General features: G+C 49.6%; 4 protein-coding genes across 5 annotated transcripts in view; 3 read left to right on the forward strand and 1 right to left on the reverse strand.

The window, feature by feature from the left end:
* ATP1A4 (ATPase Na+/K+ transporting subunit alpha 4) overlaps window positions 1-4,510 on the forward strand; it is a 35,105-nt gene extending 30,595 nt beyond the window's left edge. Inside the window, exons 21-22 of the mRNA XM_050757429.1 lie at window positions 3,809-3,900; window positions 4,204-4,510. Coding sequence (XP_050613386.1) covers window positions 3,809-3,900; window positions 4,204-4,232 — 121 coding nt within the window. The 3' untranslated portion in view covers window positions 4,233-4,510. The remainder of the gene's footprint in view (window positions 1-3,808; window positions 3,901-4,203) is intronic.
* The window catches only part of TAGLN2 (transgelin 2), a 297,175-nt gene that overhangs the window by 271,332 nt on the left and 5,755 nt on the right, over window positions 1-20,088 (reverse strand). The window lies entirely within an intron of this gene.
* PEA15 (proliferation and apoptosis adaptor protein 15) overlaps window positions 1-20,088 on the forward strand; it is a 62,785-nt gene that overhangs the window by 30,581 nt on the left and 12,116 nt on the right. Inside the window, exon 1 of one of the 2 annotated variants that reach the window (XM_050759803.1) lies at window positions 11,143-11,152. The exons of the other annotated variant lie outside the window; for it this stretch is intronic. The gene's annotated coding sequence lies outside the window, so the exon portion shown is untranslated. Of the gene's footprint in view, window positions 1-11,142; window positions 11,153-20,088 lie in introns of those variants that run through there. 2 annotated transcript variants of the gene reach the window in all.
* CASQ1 (calsequestrin 1) lies at window positions 7,786-18,920 on the forward strand. Its single transcript, XM_050758136.1, has 11 exons — window positions 7,786-8,560; window positions 10,359-10,443; window positions 11,282-11,382; window positions 12,458-12,569; window positions 12,943-13,016; window positions 13,373-13,503; window positions 14,970-15,015; window positions 15,771-15,825; window positions 15,998-16,098; window positions 16,887-16,961; window positions 18,270-18,920. The coding sequence occupies exons 1-11, from the start codon at window positions 8,282-8,284 to the stop codon at window positions 18,405-18,407; spliced, it is 1,197 nt and encodes a 398-aa protein (XP_050614093.1). The 5' UTR covers window positions 7,786-8,281; the 3' UTR covers window positions 18,408-18,920.

Raw genomic sequence — 20,088 nt, forward strand, 5'->3', positions numbered from 1 at the left:
TTTTTTTTGAGATAGAGTTTTGCTCTTATTGCCCAGGATGGAGTGAAATGGCACATTCTCGGCTCACTGCAACCTCCACCTCCCGGGTTCAAGTGATTCTCCTGCCTCAGCCTCCCGAGTAGCTGGGATTACAGGCACCCACCACCATGCCCAGCTAATTTTTTGTATCTTTAGTAGAGACGGGGTTTCACCATGTTGGCCAGGCTGGTCTCGAGCTCCCAACCTCAGGTGATCCACCCACCTCTGCCTCCCAAAGTGCTGGGATTACAGGCATGAGCCACCACACCCATCCTTCTTCCAACACATTTCTGTGTATGTCCGTACTCTGCTCACCTTTCCATCCTTGTAGTGTTTTACACGATGCTTTATACAATGTAGGTACTCAATTAATGTTTAATAGGAGACGTTGGCACTGGCCTTAGACACTGACAATCCCAGGTGGAAATCTCAACTCTACTATGTATTATTCTGTGACCTTGGACAAGTACGGCACCACTCTGAGCCTCAGCTACACCTGCAAAGTCTCAATAATACACTCCCGGGATGGACCTTGCAGAGTGTTGTGAGATTTACACGTAGAAATGGGCATAAAGCACCAAGCATGCTTGGGTCATGGTGGACGCCTTGTTACTAGTAGCTTTATTCTTGTTGCTATTAATGCCATTATAGACATAATAACAAATGCCCTTGAGTATTATCTGTGCTTTCAAACACTCTGTGTACACCTTAACCATAAAACTTAGCACCTAATATTGCAATTCTGTATTCTGTGTGTGTGTGTTCACCCTCTTTTCTCTGATTCCCCTGAGCTCCTTGAGAGCTACATGAGACCAACATGTTATCATTTTTATTTCCCCAATACCTAACACAGACACACAGTATATAAAACAATTGTTTGTTGAATGAAGGGGTGGGGTGGCTGTTTGTGTAGAAATGTATATATTTGTCGGGGCCTATCATGGGGAGGGGGTGAGGGGGGAGGGGGGAGGGATTGCATTGGGAGTTATACCTGATGCAAATGACGAGTTGATGGGTGCTGACGAGTTGATGGGTGCAGCACACCAACATGGCACAAGTATACATATGTAACAAACCTGCACGTTATGCACATGTACCCTAGAACTTAAAGTATAATAATAATTAAAAAAAAAAAAAAGAAATGTATATATTTGTGTGCATGTGGAATGAGCCATGGCCCAGGCCTGTACTGTCCAATACGGTATATCCATATACCGTATATCCATATACGACTACTGTGCTTTCGACATATGAGACTAGTGAGACTGGGGAAGTAAATTTGTAATTTTATTCAATTTTAATTAAAGTCAAAAACTAAAGCAATGTGAAATATTTTTCTACATTACAACTTCATTATTTTGGTTGGACCACATTCCCTTTCAACTGTTGAAATTTTATATCTGAGTTCAGACATTCTGTCAGTGAAAAACATTCACTGAATTTCCAAGACTTAGGATGAGAAGAAGAATGTAAAGTATCTTATTGATAATGCCTTTTTTTTTTTTTTTTTTGAGATGGAGTCTCAGTTGCCCAGGCTGGAGTACAGTAGCACAATCTCAGCTCACTGCAACCTCCACTTCCCTGGTGCAAGCAATTCTCCTGCCTCAGCCTCCTGAGTAGCTGGGATTACAGGCACGCATCACCACGCCCAGCTAATTTTTGTATTTTTAGTTTAATCATGTTGGTCAGGCTGATCTTAAACTCCTGACCTCGTGACCCACCCACCTCGGCCTCCCAAAGTGCTGGGATTACAGGCGTGAGCCACCACGCCCGACCTTGATAATGCTAATATTGAGGCGGGGGTGTAGTGGCTCCAATCCCAGCACTTTGGGAGGCCAAGATGGGGGGATCGCGTAAGGCCAGGAGTTCAAGACCAGACTGTACACAAAGTGAGACGTTGTCTCAACAAAAAAATTTAAAACTTAGCCAGGTGTAGCCGTGCACACCGACGGTCCCAGCGACTCAGGAGGCTGAGGCAGTAAGATCGCTTGAGCCCAGGAGTTCCAGACTGCAGTGAGTTATGATCGTGCCACTGCACTCCAGCCTGGAGGACACAGCAAGTCCCTGTCTCTATAAAATACATTAAATGTAATTAAAATAAATAATGTTTATATTGATTACATATTTAAATGATAATGTTTTTGATATATTGGGTTAAATAAAAATATTCTTAAAATTAATTTCATCTGTTTCATTTTACTTATGTTAATGTGGCTACTAGAAAATATTAAATTTTACATGTGGCTCACATTATATTTCTATTGGACAGTGCTGGTCTAGGCCATTTCTTCTGTCATCCAAGGGAACAACTGCTGTCCTGATTCAGCCCCTCCCCAGAATCCATCTTCCTGGTCTAATTATAAAAAGAGGTGGAGGAAGAAAACAATGTCCCCATCTTTGCAATACAGAAGCATCAGTATACTCGCTGACCAAGTATCCCCACACTAGATGTCTCAGATAGACCCCTCCTGCTCAGACAACCTCCCCTTTGTGGGCACAAGCCCTAGAGTATGCAGAGAGCACACGGGTCTCCCTCAGTGGCTCCACAAAAGTTGGCAGAGAATCTTGTGAACATTGCATGTACCTCTAATATGACATTTATCATATTATATTATCATTGGCTTTTTTTTTTTTTCCGAGGAAGTCTCGGTCTCGCTCTGTCGCCCAGGCTGGAGCACGTGGTGCGATCTCCGCTCACTGCAACCTCCACTACCCAGGTTCAAGCAATTCTCCTGCCTCAGCCTCCTGAGTAGCTGGGATTACAGGCACATGCCACCACACCCGGCTAATTTTTGTATTTTTAGTAGAGACGGGGTTTCATCACGTTGGTCAGGATGGTCTCAAACTCCTGATCTCATGATCCGCCTGCCTCGGCCTCCCAAAGTGCTGGGACTACAAGTGTGAGCCATCGCGCCCGGCTATCACTGGCTCTTTATGTTTCTGTCTCATGCCTCTCTTCTCCACTCCCAATCACTAATCCCACAGGCTTTGACCTCCTCAAAGGTAGGTCTCAGGCCGGGCACGATGGCTCATGCCTATAATCCTAGCATTTGGAAGGCTGAGGAGGGCGGATTGCCTGAGTTCAAAAGTTCAAGACCAGTCTGGGCAAAGTGGCGAAAATCCAAAAAATTTAGTCTCTACTAAAAATACAAAAAATTGTCCAGGCACGGTGGCTCACGCCTGTAATCCCAGCACTTTGGGAGGCCGAAGCAGGCGGATCACAAGGTCAGGAGTTCGAGACCATCTTGATCAACACGGTGAAACCCCATCTCTACTAAAAATACAAAAGTTAGCTGGGCGTGGTGGTGCATGCCTGTAGTCCCAGCTACTCGGGAGGCTGAGGCAGGAGAATCGCTTGAATCTGGGAGGTGGAGTTTGCAGTGAGCTGAGATCACGCCACTGCACTCCACCCTCGGTGACAGAGTGAGACTGTCTCAAAAAAAAAAAAAAAAAAAAGCAAAAAATTAGCTGGGAGTGGTGGTGCGCACCTGTAATCTCAGCTACTCAGGAGGCTGAGGCATGAGAATCACTCAAATCAGGGAGGCAGAGGTTGCCTCACTAGCCGAGATTGCGCCACTGCACTCCGGCCTGGGCAACAGAATGACACTGTCTCAAAAAAAAAAAAGGAAGGATCAACCAGATGTTACGCAACTGCACTGTCCCCAGCACAGTCCCAGGCACACAGTAGACACAAGCAATGAAACATGCAATTCCTGTGCATATTACTCTCTGCACCTGTCCTCTAGCATCTGTCTCTCCTGCCATGCTGACTGGCTCTTGCTCTCTACAGGATAACCTGGTGGCTCTGTGCCATTCCCTACAGTATTCTCATCTTCATCTATGATGAAATCAGAAAACTCCTCATCCGTCAGCACCCGGGTGGTGAGGCTCCCCTGGGCCCCGCTCTGACTGAGTGGTCACCAGCCCCCTGACTAGCTCCGCCATCCCGCCTAGTCCCTCCAGACCCACCACTGACTTTCTCCCCTCCTCACTGCCAGCCTTGACTGCACCTGGAACCCAGACCTCTCCACCCCTTGGCTGTACCCGCCTGCTCCATCTGACCCTCAGTGCCCTGTGTTCCAGACCTCCCACCTCCAACCTTGTCCCTGCTTTCCCTTCTGCCTGTCTCCCCTGGATGCCTCTCCTCCCTTCTTCCAGTTCACACTGGCCTCTTCTCTTCCACAGGCTGGGTGGAGAGGGAGACGTACTACTAAACTCAGCAGAGGAAGAGCTTCCTGTGACACAGGGGTGTCGTGAGAGCTGGGGTGGGGCCAGAGATTATAAGTTTGACACAACATCTGAGACACTAGGATGAATTATCTTGGATGAGAAAGATGGGCAATCCTGGGCTGGCTTGAGGGCATCACAGGCAGAGGATGAGGTGGGCTGAAGGGAAGCCCGGCCTACCTCTAGCTGGAGCCCTGCAGGGAGGGGCATGGTCCTGCTGAATCCTGTAGCCAGTCTAGACAGTAAATGTCTGGAAAAGCCCTCACCGGCTGGATGTGTCAAATCTGATATTGGGGGAGTGGGGATTACTGTGAAGCTCCCTCCACAGGTCTTCATGATGACCAGGCTGGGGAAGTGTTTTAAGGACCAGAGTCAAGGCTGGGATAGGATCAGTATCAAGCATCCTTGCCCTTTAAAGTCACTCTCTGAGCCACTGGACAGCAAGGACAGGGCAAGTGACTGCCTCAAAACTCCAGCTGAGATCAGAGAAATGGAAGGTGGGGGAGAGAGGAGCAGCTGAGCCACACATAGGAGAGGGTCCACAGCATCCACACGGGGTGGGTGGGGTGGACTCATCCGACCACACCTTGCAGTTTGTGAGACCAGCTTGCAGACCACAGCGCTGTGGTGCTAGAAGAGATCAGACTGCATCAGTGAAAAGCCTGAAGTCCGGAGAGGTTAAATGACTTGGGAACGGTCATGTGCTGAGTGGTGTCCCTCATCTGAGAAAGGGACAGGTAGGAGGGACAGACTCCAGGCATACTGGTGGTCCCTGCCCTCTGTCATCAGGACTCCTCAACCCCATTCTGACCCTCAGCCTGTTTTCTCTGGTGTAACCTTGAGATAGAGGCTATAACAAGACTTTCTGAATTCCTGTGGCCTTTACTATAGGTAAAGCAGCTGCCCGCGCTCTGCATGGGGTGATGGACTTTCCCAAGAACCTGGCCTCTGTGCCTGGGCCCAGGTGCCTTCTCAGATGAGTGAAAAGTCCTGGGGGGCCTTTCTCTCCTGCCCCTCTTCATCTCAGCATTTCTTCCTTCCCCTTCACCCACTCATTCACTTTTGCTCTGTGAGCCCCTCCACCGTGCCATGTGGGTCAGTTCATTCTCAGGCCTCTTTCAGAGTAGACCATTGGCTGTGCCAATGTCTACAGGGTGGAAGAGAAATGCTAAAGAAAGCCAGGGGAAAACCATCAGCTATTATCCAAAACAAAACACACGTACTAGGAGTCAGCACATTATGCCTAACACTGGGACGAGGGCTTTATATACACCATCAAGTAAGTCACATAAATATTTCCCTACCACACACTCCATGTTATCCAAGAAGAAACCAAGGTCTGTCAGTTTTCAGAACATGTGCCCTTAATCACTTTCAGACTAGTCTTTCAGTGAGGGCTGGGTCAAAAATACACAAAAACAAAGCAAACAAAACAACAACAACAAAAAAAATAGGCTAGTGATGGGGAAGGACCCGGGGTGGGTCTGGAGGATGAGGGGCCATGGGCTAGCAAGGAGAAGGCCATCATGAGTATTGCCTGCCATTTTCCCTACATCAGGCCCCTCCTCAGAGGTCTCTCTCCCTCTTCTCCTCCCTCTTCCAACACAAGGTCTCCTAGGGACAGTGCTATATCAGCCTGGGGTCCTTCCCCAGTTGCTGACATGGCTGAACCAGACCCTGAAAGATCAGTGGTCCAGGGTATATGTGAGTGAGGTGGGAAGCGGGAGCACAGAGGGGCCAGCTCCTCAGGTTTCAGTAGCAGGAGCTTCAGGTGTCTGATGGGTTAAAAATACAGAGGCCCCAACTCACGGTCATTTGATACCAGTGGTTGAGGCTTCTCAAGTCCAAGGGCCTGAAGGAAAGGAGACTGAGTAGAAAGTAGAGAGAGTGAAGCATCAAGAGAGAGAGCAGCAGGGACGGGCGCTGGAAAGGGGAAGGGTGGGACTGGAGCCAGAGAGGGCAACGAGAGGGAATGGGATGGATGGCAATGTCCGGTAGCTGTAGGAAAGGACTAGGAGATGGAGCAGACTCGCCATCAGAGTCCCATCTCACACTCTTGGGGGTACAAAAGGTCAGATTCGAGATGGAACAAGTTTTATATTCCAGCATCTCTGTCCCAGTGTCTCCCTCCTCCCCTGGAATGCAGAAGTGAGAAATCGGGGCTGGACATCACCTAGGTCATCTGCTTCTGGCCAGGCCTCCCCATCTCACCTGGCTGTCTTCCTCTGGCCATGGTGCTTTCCCACATTAGTCACTCTTCAGGGAGACCAGAAGATGGGCTTCCGAGGTCTCTTCAGCTCCAACGTGCCGTGCTTAGGCTAGCTCCGACCTCTCCTACTACAGTGACAGCTGTCCCTCTTGGCCTCACTCCTGCCATGCTTTTGAGATTTTCTGTGGCCTTCTTGTTTAGCTGTGTAAGGTCCACTGCACAGACATGTGGAAAAGTTATTCTGCTAACATAATTACATGCCCCTCCCTGGATGCAAAAACAAACACAAAAAACCGGCACTCTCTCTCTAGAATCAGAGATACCTCAGGGTGCGGTGGCAGCATGTGACTTTGATCTGACCCTCTATGGTCTCCCTCATGCCTCAGTTTACCTGTGCACAGTAAGAACCCTGGAGGGCCATGAAGAGGATCCTTCCTTCCTACGTATCCAGAGTTAAACTCACTACTCTGTCCTCACCCCCAAGCTGGATCCAGAAGTTTAAGCCCCTGCCTGCCCAACTCTGCTTCGGATCTCGGGTGCACAGAATTAATCATCAGTCTTGGTTCAGGGCACAGGGTTCACCTCTTCATGCTTATCTAATGTTAATTTTTTTTGCCCTAGTGTCAGTAACTGATCCTCTTTGTCTTGTCAAAGACGTGGGAATAAATAGTAGCTATTCACTCTCCTTGGAAGCAGGCAGCCTGGGAAAACCTCCCTTCCCACTGTGCCCCAGAAAACTGAGTCCCATAGGATCAGGGGAGGGAGTGCACACACAGGTGGCAACCAAATGACAGTTCCCTTCTCACTGTGGGCTGTATGGGCAGAGAAACCCCAAACCCACATCTCTACAGGACAGGATCCGGGTCAGCCCTGTCCTTCCCTGCATTCCCAAGTTAGGAGTGCTGAGTGAAGCAAAGGAAACTGGCTGGAGCTGAGCCAGGTCGCCAGTCTTGGACGCGGCTCCATCTTTTATTCAGAGAATGACCTCATCCTTGGTCCTGATTCTTTAAAAGAAAGTGGAGGGGGGTCTCTTTCCTGCAGCCTGGCTTGCACTTTCATTGCCCCACTCTCCTACGCAGGATCAAAGAATCAGAATCAGACTTCACCTACAGAAGATTCCCAGGCTTGAGGACACACAGCCAACACCACATGTGCCCCCTTTTACCCTATATTATCAATTTAGCCTCTGACCCCGTTAGCTCCTCCTCTCCACTGCATTTAACTTCTAATTACCCTTGCCCTACCCTCGGCCCTCCCTAATTACCCTTATTCCTCCCCTCCCCCAGCCCCAGCTTCATTTACCTCCGACTCATCTGGTCTTATTTTTAGCTCCGGCATCTCTCCTTTTCCTTTCTTAATATGGCGATGAGCTCTTAGGCCAGCATGGGGACCAGGGCTGAGGTGCTCTGGACACCAGAGGAGGGGGAGGGAAGGAGCCCCTGGGAGCCTGGGGTAGAAGTGTAGGAGGTGGGAGGATTTCGGCCCACATGGAGCTGTCCTGGCCTCAGAAGGTTATCCGTCTCTCCTGCCAACCATGGAGACATATTTAGACAGGACCAGGTGGGGACTGAGGGGTGCCAATTTAAGGGGGCAGCTCCGGTTCCCTCCCCGCCCCCTGCTCCTATTCCTCCTCCTGACCCTTTTTCCCTTGGCTCTGTCGGCAGTTTCTCCAGGACTCAGCAGTGTCCTCTGTCCACTGCTCTGGGCCATTCCCCAATCCCCCCTCCCACTTGAGCCTCTAACTCAGAATCTGGGACCCAGGGGCCCCTCCCTACCCCAGCTAACCTCTTCTGGACCAGGAGAGCCAACCCAGATCCTACTGCCTCCATGAGTGCTACAGGCAGGATGGGGCCCAGAGCTGTGCCGGGCCTGCGGCTGGCACTGCTGCTGCTGCTGGTGCTAGCGACACCCAAGTCAGGGGTACAGGGGGAGGAAGGGCTGGACTTCCCTGAATACGATGGTGTGGACCGTGTGATCAATGTCAATGCAAAGAACTACAAGAATGTGTTCAAGAAGTATGAGGTGCTGGCACTCCTCTACCATGAACCCCCCGAGGATGACAAGGCCTCACAAAGACAATTTGAGATGGAGGAGCTGATCCTGGAGGTGAGTTGGGGGCACTGCAGGCCTGCAAAGCATGTCTGGCCCCTCTCTGGAATCCCCTATCCTACATCCCAGCTCTTTGAGGATGGGATCTGGGGGCAAGGGGCAGTGTGGTAGGACCCCTGTCTTGACCAACAGGACGCAAGTGGCATGTGGCTTTAGTCAAATGAGAAGCAGAGTCTCAGGAACCTCAAAGTACTGTCGTCGTTAGGTAATCCTTTAGTGGGGGTGCTGCCGGAAGAACTCCCGTCCCTGCTGTAGGAGGCTGGTAGTATTTGACTTAGGTTTCGCTAGGACGGTGGGGGGGGAAGGGAAAAAGGTACTTGGAGGGCCAGGGGAGAACAGCAGTGTATACTGCACTCCCCTACCGCACCCATCCACTTAGCCAGAACACATCTCTCCATATACTCCAGGGGCTGCACCCCAAAGAAATCCAAATTGAGTGTAAATGTAAATGTTACGATACTTGCGTGCCATGTTTAAATATCTTCTAGAGATCATGCCTCCCACTGGACTCCCAGTCCCCCCCCCTCTTTCTTCCCCCTCCCTAATTCCCCATTTGTCTCCATTGGATGAGCCGGATGCCTTCACTGGAAAATTTCTTATGGTTGCTGGAGGTGTCAGAATGTCTTCCCCAATCTTCTCTTTGTGGGAAGAGCCTTCTCACCTCCAAAATGACTTCAGGCCCAAAGGAGAAACGAGTTATCATGAGAAAAGAAAAAAAAAAACCTATGTTTGGGAATGACGGGGCTATGTGGTCGTACACACCCCTTTAGGAGCTGGGATGTGTGAGTTTTCTTGTCCAAGCTCCTGTGGCCCCTGCTCTGGCTTGGCATGCAGATAGGACTCAGCTTGTCCAGAGCTTGGAGCATTTCAGGGTGAGACACCAGAACCACAGGCTCTCATTTTGTACACCCCTGCTGGGTGCTAGAACCTGCCATCTGATTAATGAGCCGAGTATTTTTATCCTGACTGCTCAGTATCCCTGGCCATCCACCTGCCAACCGCCTCCCTTCCCCGCCCCTCTGAGAATCACAGTGCCTGAGTCTGTGCTGAGTGGGGGTAGAGCTGCAAGCTGTGCCCACAACAGAGAGAATCAGGGTTGAATGCTAAGCTGGACGACTTACGGCGGCAGGGACCTCCAGGAGTGACTGTCCACAGCCTAAGGACAGGCTGAAGTAGAGTGTGGAAGGGGAAAGTTGGGCCCTGATGGGGAGAACTGTCCAGTCATCGTCAGTCTCTCTCCCTCTGGGGGATGACAAATAGTGACCTCTTCTCTCAGCTCTCTGGCCTTCCCCACTCCTCAGCAACATGACCAGACCCACCACTACCCTCCCACCCTCCAAAATTCTTCCCATTGGGAGTCATTCTGAAGAATCTCAGGGACTTCCAAGATCAACCCCACACTGAGCTTGGCCCTTGACCAGGTACAGGGACCTCCAGGTGTGACTTGACCAGGATGGAATGCAGGGCTCAACCCTGAAGGAGGGAAGGGGCCCTCACTCTGAAGCCAGAATCCTCAGCACCTCTCAGGCACTAGGAAGTATTGAGTGCAGTGTCTTCAAGTCCAACATAATAAGCACATTGCAAACGAGCAATCAATATTCATGAACTAAGTTGAGCCAAAAACAGAACTGTGTGACTGTAGGGAATCTGGGGGATATTCTGGATCTCAGCAAAGGGTCAAGGTCAACTCTTATATCTCTTGCACCTCTACTGACCCAACCTGAAAGCATGAGAGGGAGAATAGGGTATAATAAAAATTCCAGGGGCTAATTTTCATCATAATCCTTCCCTCCAGTTAGCAGCCCAAGTCCTAGAAGACAAGGGTGTTGGCTTCGGGCTGGTAGACTCTGAGAAGGATGCAGCTGTGGCCAAGAAACTGGGTAAGAGAGGGCAGGGCAGGGGAGGGGAAGGTGGCATTGAGACCAAGGGAGGCTTAGGGCGGAGGACCTGTCAGACAGACCTTGGGATCTGAGGGGCTTGGAAATCTCAGATTTATGTCTATTCTGAAAGAGGGGGTGAGAAAATATGAAGTTGGGAGGGTTATGGCTGGGAGACTCTGGCTCTCTATTCCTTATCAAGTTCCATGCTCAAATCCCAGAAAGAGGTGGGGGAGGCCTTCTTTATACTTACCTAAAAAACATGGTAGGTGCTGGAGCAAAGGAATACAGGCTGGGCTGGCCAGACCTCTGCAAACTCGGCTTCCAACTCCTCCCCTACAGAGCCATGGTTGTTACAGCAGCGAGCCACCAGGGGGAAGCACAGGCTTGAGACGGGATTCTGGACATGGATGGGGGAGGGGTGGTTAGTAATAATGAAGTCATCTGGTCAGTAATAGCAATTAAAGAGCTTGACTGGGAACCAGCTACTGGAGTCCTCAGAGGGGGTGGCATGAATACTCATCTCCTAGTCGTGGCAGTCAGAGAAGGGGAGAAATACTGCTAGAATCTACACCTCTCTATTCCCTCCCCTCCCCCTACCTGATCCCCCAGCTCCTCCCTAGAAAGCCCTGGGGCCAGGCTAGCCTCCTGGGCTAAATCCAGCAGCAGAGACATCAGGCCTGTAGGCCTCGGGGTCAGAGGAGGTTGGGGGGGCAGCGGGCTCATGTGGTGGAGCATGTGGGGCCCCGGTGATTATCAAATGGGCTGTGGCCCAGGATTTGGACCTTGGATCTGTGGGAAGCCTGGGATCATGGCTCACTCGCCCTGGCTCACTCCCTAGGCCTAACTGAAGTGGACAGCGTGTATGTATTCAAGGGAGATGAAGTAATTGAGTACGATGGCGAGTTTTCTGCTGACACCATCGTGGAGTTTCTGCTTGATGTAAGGACTCTCCTGGACCTGACGGCTTTGCTTGAAAACTCCACTGCCTGCCCCCTAGTCCCTACCAACCCCAACCTGACACTGCACACACACACCACACGCACACACATACACCACATGCACACACACCACACGCACACACACCACCTGCATACACACCACACACATGGACGCACATGCACACAATAGGCCACACATCACCTACATACCACACACTACACATATGCACCACATGCACACCACACACACTACACACACCACACACACATCATATACATACCACACACCCACCACCACACATATCACATGCACACACACCACACATGCACACCACACACTCCACACACATCACACACCACATGCACGTACACCACACACACCACACATGCACACACACCACATACATGCCACACACATGCACGTACTACACACACCACACATGTACAAACACTACACACATGCACACACATCACATGCCACACATGCACACAATAGGCCACATACCACCTGCATGCCACACACTATGCATACGCACACCACACACACACTACACACACCACACACACACCATCCATACACACCACACACACATCATATACATACAACACACCCACCAGATATATCACATGCACACACACCAAACATGCACACACACACCACATGCACACATATACATGCACACCACACATGCACACACACTACACAGATGCACACACACCACACACATTCACACACATCACACACATGCCACACATGCACACAGTAGACCACACATCACCTACATAGCACACAGTACGCATACGCACCATATGCACACCACACACATACCATCGACACACATCAGACACAGATGATATACATACCACACACCCACCATGCATATATATCACATGCACACACACACACCACACATGCACACCACACACTCTGCACACATTGCACACAATATACACACACGCACACACTGTCAACATCTAGCCCCCTCCTCCAGGTCCCCAGCCTTCTTTTCCCTAGGTCCCTTTCTGGTTCTACTCAAGGATAGAAACCCTCTTCCTGCAATGTCCTCCTCTTTCAGGTCCTAGAGGACCCTGTGGAATTGATTGAAGGTGAACGAGAGCTGCAGGCATTTGAGAATATTGAGGATGAGATCAAACTCATTGGCTACTTCAAGAGCAAAGACTCAGAGCGTGGGTAACCCTCAGACTCCACTGTACCCCTCCCTGGATCCCCATCTCACCCATCCTCCCACCTCCCCATGTCACCCAGTGTCTCACCTCTACCTCCGCACTTCCCACCTCTTCCTCTGGCTGTGGTCGGCATCATCAACAGCTCTGACCTCCCTGTACTCTGGGGGTTCCCAGGCAAGCACCTGAACCCCCTGTACTCTGGGAGTTCCCAGACAAGCACCTCCAGTATCCCACCTTCCCCTCACTCTCAAAGAACTAGAGGGGGTGGGTCTCAAAATGAACCCCGCCTGCAAAGAACTGGGGACGGTAGTGGGGGATGATTCCCTGGCAGACCCTGGTTTCCCGAGAGACCGACTCTGCATTCCCCCTACAGATTACAAAGCCTTCGAGGATGCAGCTGAGGAGTTTCATCCCTACATCCCCTTCTTCGCCACCTTCGACAGCAAGGTTCTCCTCGCCACAGCTGTATTGGTTCTCCCTCATGTCCCGAAGCTGTCCTCCACCTTCCTCTCCCAGAATCGATGGCTGACCTAGTCCCTTCCTACGCACTGGCACTCCCTACCCCACCCCGGCTCCTCCCACTCCATAGATTTAGAGCTGAAGAAGGGCTTTAGATGATCTAAAACCCGTCTCATGTTAAACCCAACCCTAGAGAAGTTAAGACACTTGTCAAGTGTCACAGCGGCAGTGACAAGGATCCCAGCTTTCTGACTCCCTTCCTAATATTTGTTCCCCCATAATACTGCTTCTCAACATGACCCTGTGTCTCCTGCTCCACTCCCCTCCTACCCCCTCTCCCAAAGGTGGCAAAGAAGCTGACCCTGAAGTTGAATGAGATTGATTTCTATGAAGCCTTCATGGAAGAGCCTGTGACCATCCCAGACAAACCCAATAGTGAAGAGGAGATTGTCAACTTCGTGGAGGAGCACAGGAGGTGGGGACCAAGGGCAACCCTCTGAGTGGGGTCGGCTCCTCCTTGGGCTAGAACACACTGCGTGAGATGGGCTGGGGAAAGCTTAGCCAACTGGGAAGCCAGTCTTGCCTGGAGATGAATACACGTTGGGCACCAGTGCTCTCTGATACACTGATAATTTTGCACAATATTTTACACCCCAGTACTTAGCCCTGAGCTCTACAAGGAGAAGGTCCTTCATACATATGTATAATTCAGTGTGAGGTTGATTGAGACTTAAATAATCTCTGTCAACAAATGAGTGTTGACTGCCTGTGGCCGGCCAGGAACTGCAAGGTGCTTTCCATCTCTATGATTATATTAAGCCCTTTTAACCTCAGTGAAAGGTTCTACAGGTAATAAGTGTCAGAGCTGGGATTTTAACCCTGATGTGTCCCATGTTTGTTCTTTTTTTTTTTTTTTCCAAGACCGAGTCTTACTCTATCCCCTAGGCTGGAGTGCAGTGGCGCCATCTTGGCTCACTGCAGCCTCCGCCTCCCAGGTTCAAGCGATTCTCCTGCCTCAGCCTCCCAAGTAACTGGAATTACAGGCCCGTCACCACACCTGACTAATTTTTGTATTTTTTAGCAGAGATGAGGTTTCACTATGCTGGCCAGGCTAGTCTCAAACTCCTGACCTCAAGTGATCCGCCTGCCTTGGTCTCCCAAAGTGCTGGGATTATAGGCATGAGCCACTGCACCCGGCCCCGTGTTCTTTCTAATACAATATACCCTAAACCAATGGTTCTCTAAAAGGTAGGAAGGAGTGGCGATGTGGGCATAGGTTTTTGCCATCTGAAGGATGTTTGGCAATGTCTAGACACATTTTTGGTTGTGCAGAGTGCTACTAGTATTTAGCGGATAGAGGCCAGGGATACTGCTAAACATTCTACAGTGCACAGGACAGCCCCCTACTTCAAAGAATTATCTGGCTCCAAATGGCAATAGTGCTGAGGTTGAATAACCCTGCCCGGCACTTACACATAATTCCCTTCCTTCCTAGTAGTCCACAGCTGGAAATATCCAATCACCAGTATAAACAGTAGTTACTCTCTCCCATACTGCTGGCTCCTTCATCAAGGCAGGAACATGCTTGCCTGGTTCAACTGTACCCAGCACCCAGCATAGTGCTTAGAACATATCGGGCACTCAATCATAGTGACTGAGTGAATGAATGAATACATTAATGAATACATTGATGTCCAGTTCTTGCCTTTCTCCCCAGAGTCTCTCTTCCAGTCCCTTTGCCCACCCTCCCCTCTCCCACCGCTTTAACCATGCAGTGAGCTGGGCCTGGTGCCCAGAGTTGAGGCCTTGCCAGATGGCTTTGTTCTAGGCTACAAGCTGTCTGTGCCCTGGGCCTGACCTAGAGGCAGCCTCTGCTACGGGACCCTCTGGAGGGGGCGTACTTCTAACCCACTGAGTAATGACACTGTCTGTCTCTTCTAGATCAACCCTGAGGAAACTGAAGCCAGAGAGTATGTATGAGACCTGGGTGAGTGCCCCCGGCTAGGGTCAGGCCCTCAGGGAAGCAGGAGTGCTAGAAGACTCAAGTCCTAGCAAAATCCCACCCTGCTGCTCCTCAGGCCCATTTGTAGAAAAAACAGTGCGCTAGCAGCAGTTGAAGGATTTCTACGCTGAAGAATGTATGAGGAAATGGGAGACAGACATAACTGAAGATGACAAGGGAGGAGCCTCAAGCCTGGGGATAAAGGGATTATCAGAGGAGGTGTGGGGCTTTGGAGCTGAAAGGAGTGTCACTTGGAAAAAGGTCACCATCACAAGAATATATCTGGCCAGGTGCAGTGGCTTACGCCTGTAATCCCAGCACCTTGGGAGACTGAGGGAGGCGGATCATCTGAGGTCAGGAGTTCGAGACTAGCCTGACCAGCATGGTGAAACCCCATCTCTACTAAAAATACAAAATTAGCCAGGTGTGGTGGCTCATGCCTGTAATCTCAGCTACTCGGGAGGCTGAGGCAGGAGAATCGCTTGAACCTGGGAGGCAGAGGTGGCAGTGAGCCGAGATCGTGCCATTGCACTCTAGCTTGGGCGACAGAGCGAAACTCCGTCTCAAAAAAAAAAAAAAAAAAAAAAACCAGAAAACAAAAGAATATATCTGGTCCCGAAGCTGGACTTCCACAAAATTGAGGTTCAATGAACATCTAGGATCTGTTCTGGGCTCCCCAACTTCCGGGAGTATAGTAAGGTCTTCTCCAAAACCCTGTTCTCCTTCTTACCGCCCGACAGGAGGATGATATGGATGGAATCCACATTGTGGCCTTCGCAGAGGAAGCTGATCCTGGTGAGGGAGGAATACTGGGTTGGACACTCGGAGGTTTTCCTGGGAGTTTGCAAACAGCCTAGGGCTAGACATGTGAAGCTTGGGGAGCAGGGAGGTAGCTCTGCACTCCTGTTTCATCTGGGTCCCTTTCCTCTTCATACACCTCACACCTTGCACTTGTGTTCCCTCCAAGATGGTTTCGAGTTCTTAGAGACTCTCAAGGCTGTGGCCCAAGATAACACTGACAACCCAGATCTTAGCATCATCTGGATTGACCCTGATGACTTCCCCCTGGTAAGAGGCACAGCTCAGGCACTGCTATCCTAAGGCAGGGACTTGGACTGTGGCATCTTCTTAGTGAGGGCTTTGTTTCAGAGTTCCTATCCCCAGCTTCTAGCTGGGGGGCCCTGGGAGGGTATGTGTGTTGCATGCTTAAGGGCACTGTTGGCATGGAGGGCATCCTGAGCAAGGGGAAATAGGACGGGACATCACACACGATTCCCAGAAGCAGAAGCTCAGGTGCTAGGGCTGACTCCTAAAGAAAACCAGTGTTTGGAGGCACAATAGCCCTGCATATGGCTCTACACACTCCATCATAGAATCATAGCACAGAGATTCCATGTTTCAGGAGATGATTTTGTTCTCAGCTACATTCCTAACACCTAGCACTCATTGTTGAATGAGTACCTGAAAGAACAAAGAGAAACGTGAGACGCATTGGCACTTATCAGGTATACTTGCCTTATTTCAGAAATGTAAGATCGGAGGGCCAGAGAGAAGTGACTTGACCTTGAACACAAGGATCTGATCCAGGATCAGAACAGGGTTTCCTATCTAGTTTTCCTTAGAAAAGAGGGGCCAGTATGCCTGGCTGACCCTCCCGATGCTCTCCCTTGAGGATTTCTCCTTTTTCGCTGTTTAGTTCTACCCATTGCCTTGATGCCCTCACAGCTGGACCTGTCCCCATCCACTGCCAGTTCATGTTGTCCCATCTCCATCCCTGGGCTGACCCTCGCACTCATCCTCCTGGATTCCTGTGCTCTTAGCATCCATTAAGTTGCCGTATTTGGATCTCTCTACAGCTGGTCCCATACTGGGAGAAGACGTTTGACATCGACTTGTCAGCCCCGCAAATAGGAGTCGTCAATGTTACTGATGTGAGTTTCCTGTCCTCATACCTGGACCCTTGACTCTACTTCCCAGCATAGCTAGCTCTCCTCCTCTCTGCTAACTAGGAGTTGGGCCCTTCTCACAAGACACAGACATGCCCAGTCTAGTGGCTGGATGGAGGGGGAGACTTAGGATCTGAATGTGGCCCTGTCCCACATGTTGGAATCAGTCGCTCATCCTTCAAGGCCCAGTGCAAATCCTTTCTCCTCTGTGAAGTCTTTCCAGATCTCCCATTAGAATCATTCCCTCCCTGGCATTCCCAGGGCTCATTAGCCATTGAGAACATGACATTTAAATGGCTATTTATGTATTATGTCTGTCTCTTCCAGTCGATTTTTGAGCTTGTTCAGGGCAGAAGTCTTCTCATGCACACACAGTAGGTGCTTCAAAACTGCTAAGTTGAACTGAATGAGCCACAGTCTCTACTTTCATAGAATTCTCAGACTAATTGGAGAGGCAAGTATTCCATTAACTACAAGGCCAGATCTGATAAACTTTAAAATAATGATACAAATAAAATAAGACACAGGAATCACATTGATTTCTGCTTAACAGAATCAGAGAAAAGTTTAAGAACAAGTGACATTCAAAATGGAGATTATACAATGTATACGATTTCAACAAGTGATGATTCAGGGAAGTCAGTTCCAAACTGAAGGAAAAACAAGATCAAAAGTTCAAAACAGGAAAATGAATATCAGGTTCCCGGAAAAGGCAGGTAGATTTTTATTGTTGAGAGTCTAGAGGTCACTGAGAATGGTACTTGAAAAGCAGGTTATGAAAAGCCCTGGGGCCGAGGTGGTGGCTCAGGCCTGTAATCTCAGCATTTTGGGAGGCCAAGGCAGGAGAATCACTTGAGCCCAGGTGTTCAAGGCTGCAGTGAGCCATGACTGCACCTCTGCACTTGAGCCTGGGCAATAGAGTGAGACCCTGTCTCTTTTAGAAAAGAAAAAAACATCCTGAATGTTGGAAGAGTTGCTAACTTTATTCTTATAGGCCATGAAGAGCTGCCAGTGGTTTTGTACCAAAGGCATGATAGGGAAGTTCAGTGTGTAAAGAGCATAGAAGACAGATTGAAGGGAGAAGCTCTGTTTGCCAATCCACCTTTTCTTCCCACTCTCACCTGTCACTATTCTAACCCACACCTTCACCTGGACAGTTTCTCTGGCCACTGGCAGATGGAAGGAAGGGAATGAGGATGTAGGGAAGGATGTACAGAGTACAGTGAGTGGGAGCACAGATCCCAAGACCTGGGTCGGACTTAGCTTCCATCCCCTGCCTGTGCCATCTCCTAGGCGGATAGCGTATGGATGGAAATGGACGATGAGGAGGACCTGCCTTCTGCTGAGGAGCTGGAGGACTGGCTGGAGGATGTGCTGGAGGGCGAGATCAACACAGAAGACGATGACGATGATGACGATGATGATGACTAGTTGCTATGGCAACCATCTTTCAACCCCACTGGTCTTTTCATACTCTCTCCTGCCTTCCTTTGTCCTTCCCTGAGTTCCTCCAGAGAGACTAGGTTATTCTCCGCCATAGAGCTAACTGGGGTCTATACGTTGGGTGCTGAGACCCTGATCCCCCTCATTTGATGAGGAAATGAGCTACTTTTCCCTAGACATCAGCCCAGTTCTCTCTTATCTGACTTCTGTTTCTTATCCCATAACTTACTTGTATCTATTATGTGTCTCTTCCATCACTCTCCATACTCTTTCTTGTGATTCTCCTCTAGCCATATATATGGGCCCCATCTCTGTTCTGTTCCCTCCATCTACGCACAGCTTTCCCCCACTCTCTCTAATCCTGTATCTTTCTGACTGTCCTGTCCCTGGCCAGAAGGAAGGGAGGATACTGTGTTTGGGACTGTATCTCAGCAATCACTTGTTAATGTATTTGGGTCAAATGACAGGCCTCAATAAAGACATCTGGGGCAGCATGAACAAGTGTATGTTGGTGAAATCTCCCCGCTATGGCAGGAGGAGGTGGCCTCTGATAGGGGATTCAGATGTGGAATGAATCCACATCTTGCTAGGGATGAGCTGGGGGACTCTTATAGTGGGGGCTGGGGTTCCTCCAGGCAGCTTTCCCAGAGAAGCCTGGATTATTTATCTACTTCAAGTCGACAAGCCTTTTCTGAACACATAGTGTTTGTCCAGGGCCACTGTTAGGCTCTGGGAGAACAGAGAGTGTCAGGCCTGTCCCTGCTCTTGAGCTGATTAGCCTCACCGAGCAGTCAAGACAAGCATACTAAACAATCAAAGAAGAATACAAAGCAATATGTAATTAAGTGATTATATACTGCTCGATAGCACCCTCTCTGCAGCTCTTATTTGAACATCAAGACAGAGCTCCAATTATACTTCCTTGGTGAAGCCTTTCCAGAGGTGGCCCCTCCAGCAATGACCTCTTCTGAGTTCCTGTTGCACTTCCATTCCAGTACTCAGCATAGTCTATTATTGTTCTTCATTTACATGTCTGTCTTCCCTACTCAATTGTGAGCCCCTTGAAGGCAGGAACCCAAGCTTTTTCTTTGTGTCCACAGGGTCTGACACTCAAAAGTTGTCCTTAATAAATGTTTTTTAAAGGAAGAACAAAGGAAAGAACAGAATGGACTCAGAAGAGAGATCAGAGTGGGCTTAATGACTTCACAAAGGAAGTAAGCCTTTGCTAGGCCTTAAATTGAAGAATGGGATTTGGTTGCAGACAAAGGAGCTGAGGAGGAGACATTTCAGTCAGTGGAAATTTCAAGCACTGGCAGGATGTGTTTGTCATATTGGGGGCACAGAGACCAGAGAGACAAGAAGAGAAATTCAAGTTGTGGCCATGAAGCTGGGTAAGCATAATGGGGCTGGGTTGTAGAGCTGTTTGAATTGAATCCTGCCAGCTGAGGAGGCAGGGCAAAATTTAATCTGGTAGTGATAAGCAGGATGGGGAGGGGAGATGATAGAGATGCCAGAGGTAAGGAGCCCAACCCATAATCAGTGACTGTTATAATAATTGGAGTGATGTTGGGAGAACATGGACCCAAGTGGTGGTCATGGGAATGGAGAGAAGATAATGTATACAATGGGGATCTCCCAGACCTGGGCCTGCTGGAGGTCTTGGCAAGAA

This window comes from Macaca thibetana, chromosome 1 (assembly GCF_024542745.1).
Source record: "Macaca thibetana thibetana isolate TM-01 chromosome 1, ASM2454274v1, whole genome shotgun sequence".
In the NCBI taxonomy this organism is placed as follows: Eukaryota; Metazoa; Chordata; class Mammalia; order Primates; family Cercopithecidae; genus Macaca; species Macaca thibetana.

Bases quoted from the DNA above. Each gene is read 5' to 3' on its own strand.
- CASQ1 (XM_050758136.1), top strand. From the start codon at position 8,282: ATGAGTGCTACAGGCAGGATGGGGCCCAGAGCTGTGCCGGGCCTGCGG. The intron at 10,444-11,281 runs GTAAGAGAGGGC...CTCACTCCCTAG, and splicing joins AGCTGTGGCCAAGAAACTGG to GCCTAACTGAAGTGGACAGC. The intron at 15,016-15,770 runs GTGAGTGCCCCC...ACCGCCCGACAG, and splicing joins AGAGTATGTATGAGACCTGG to GAGGATGATATGGATGGAAT.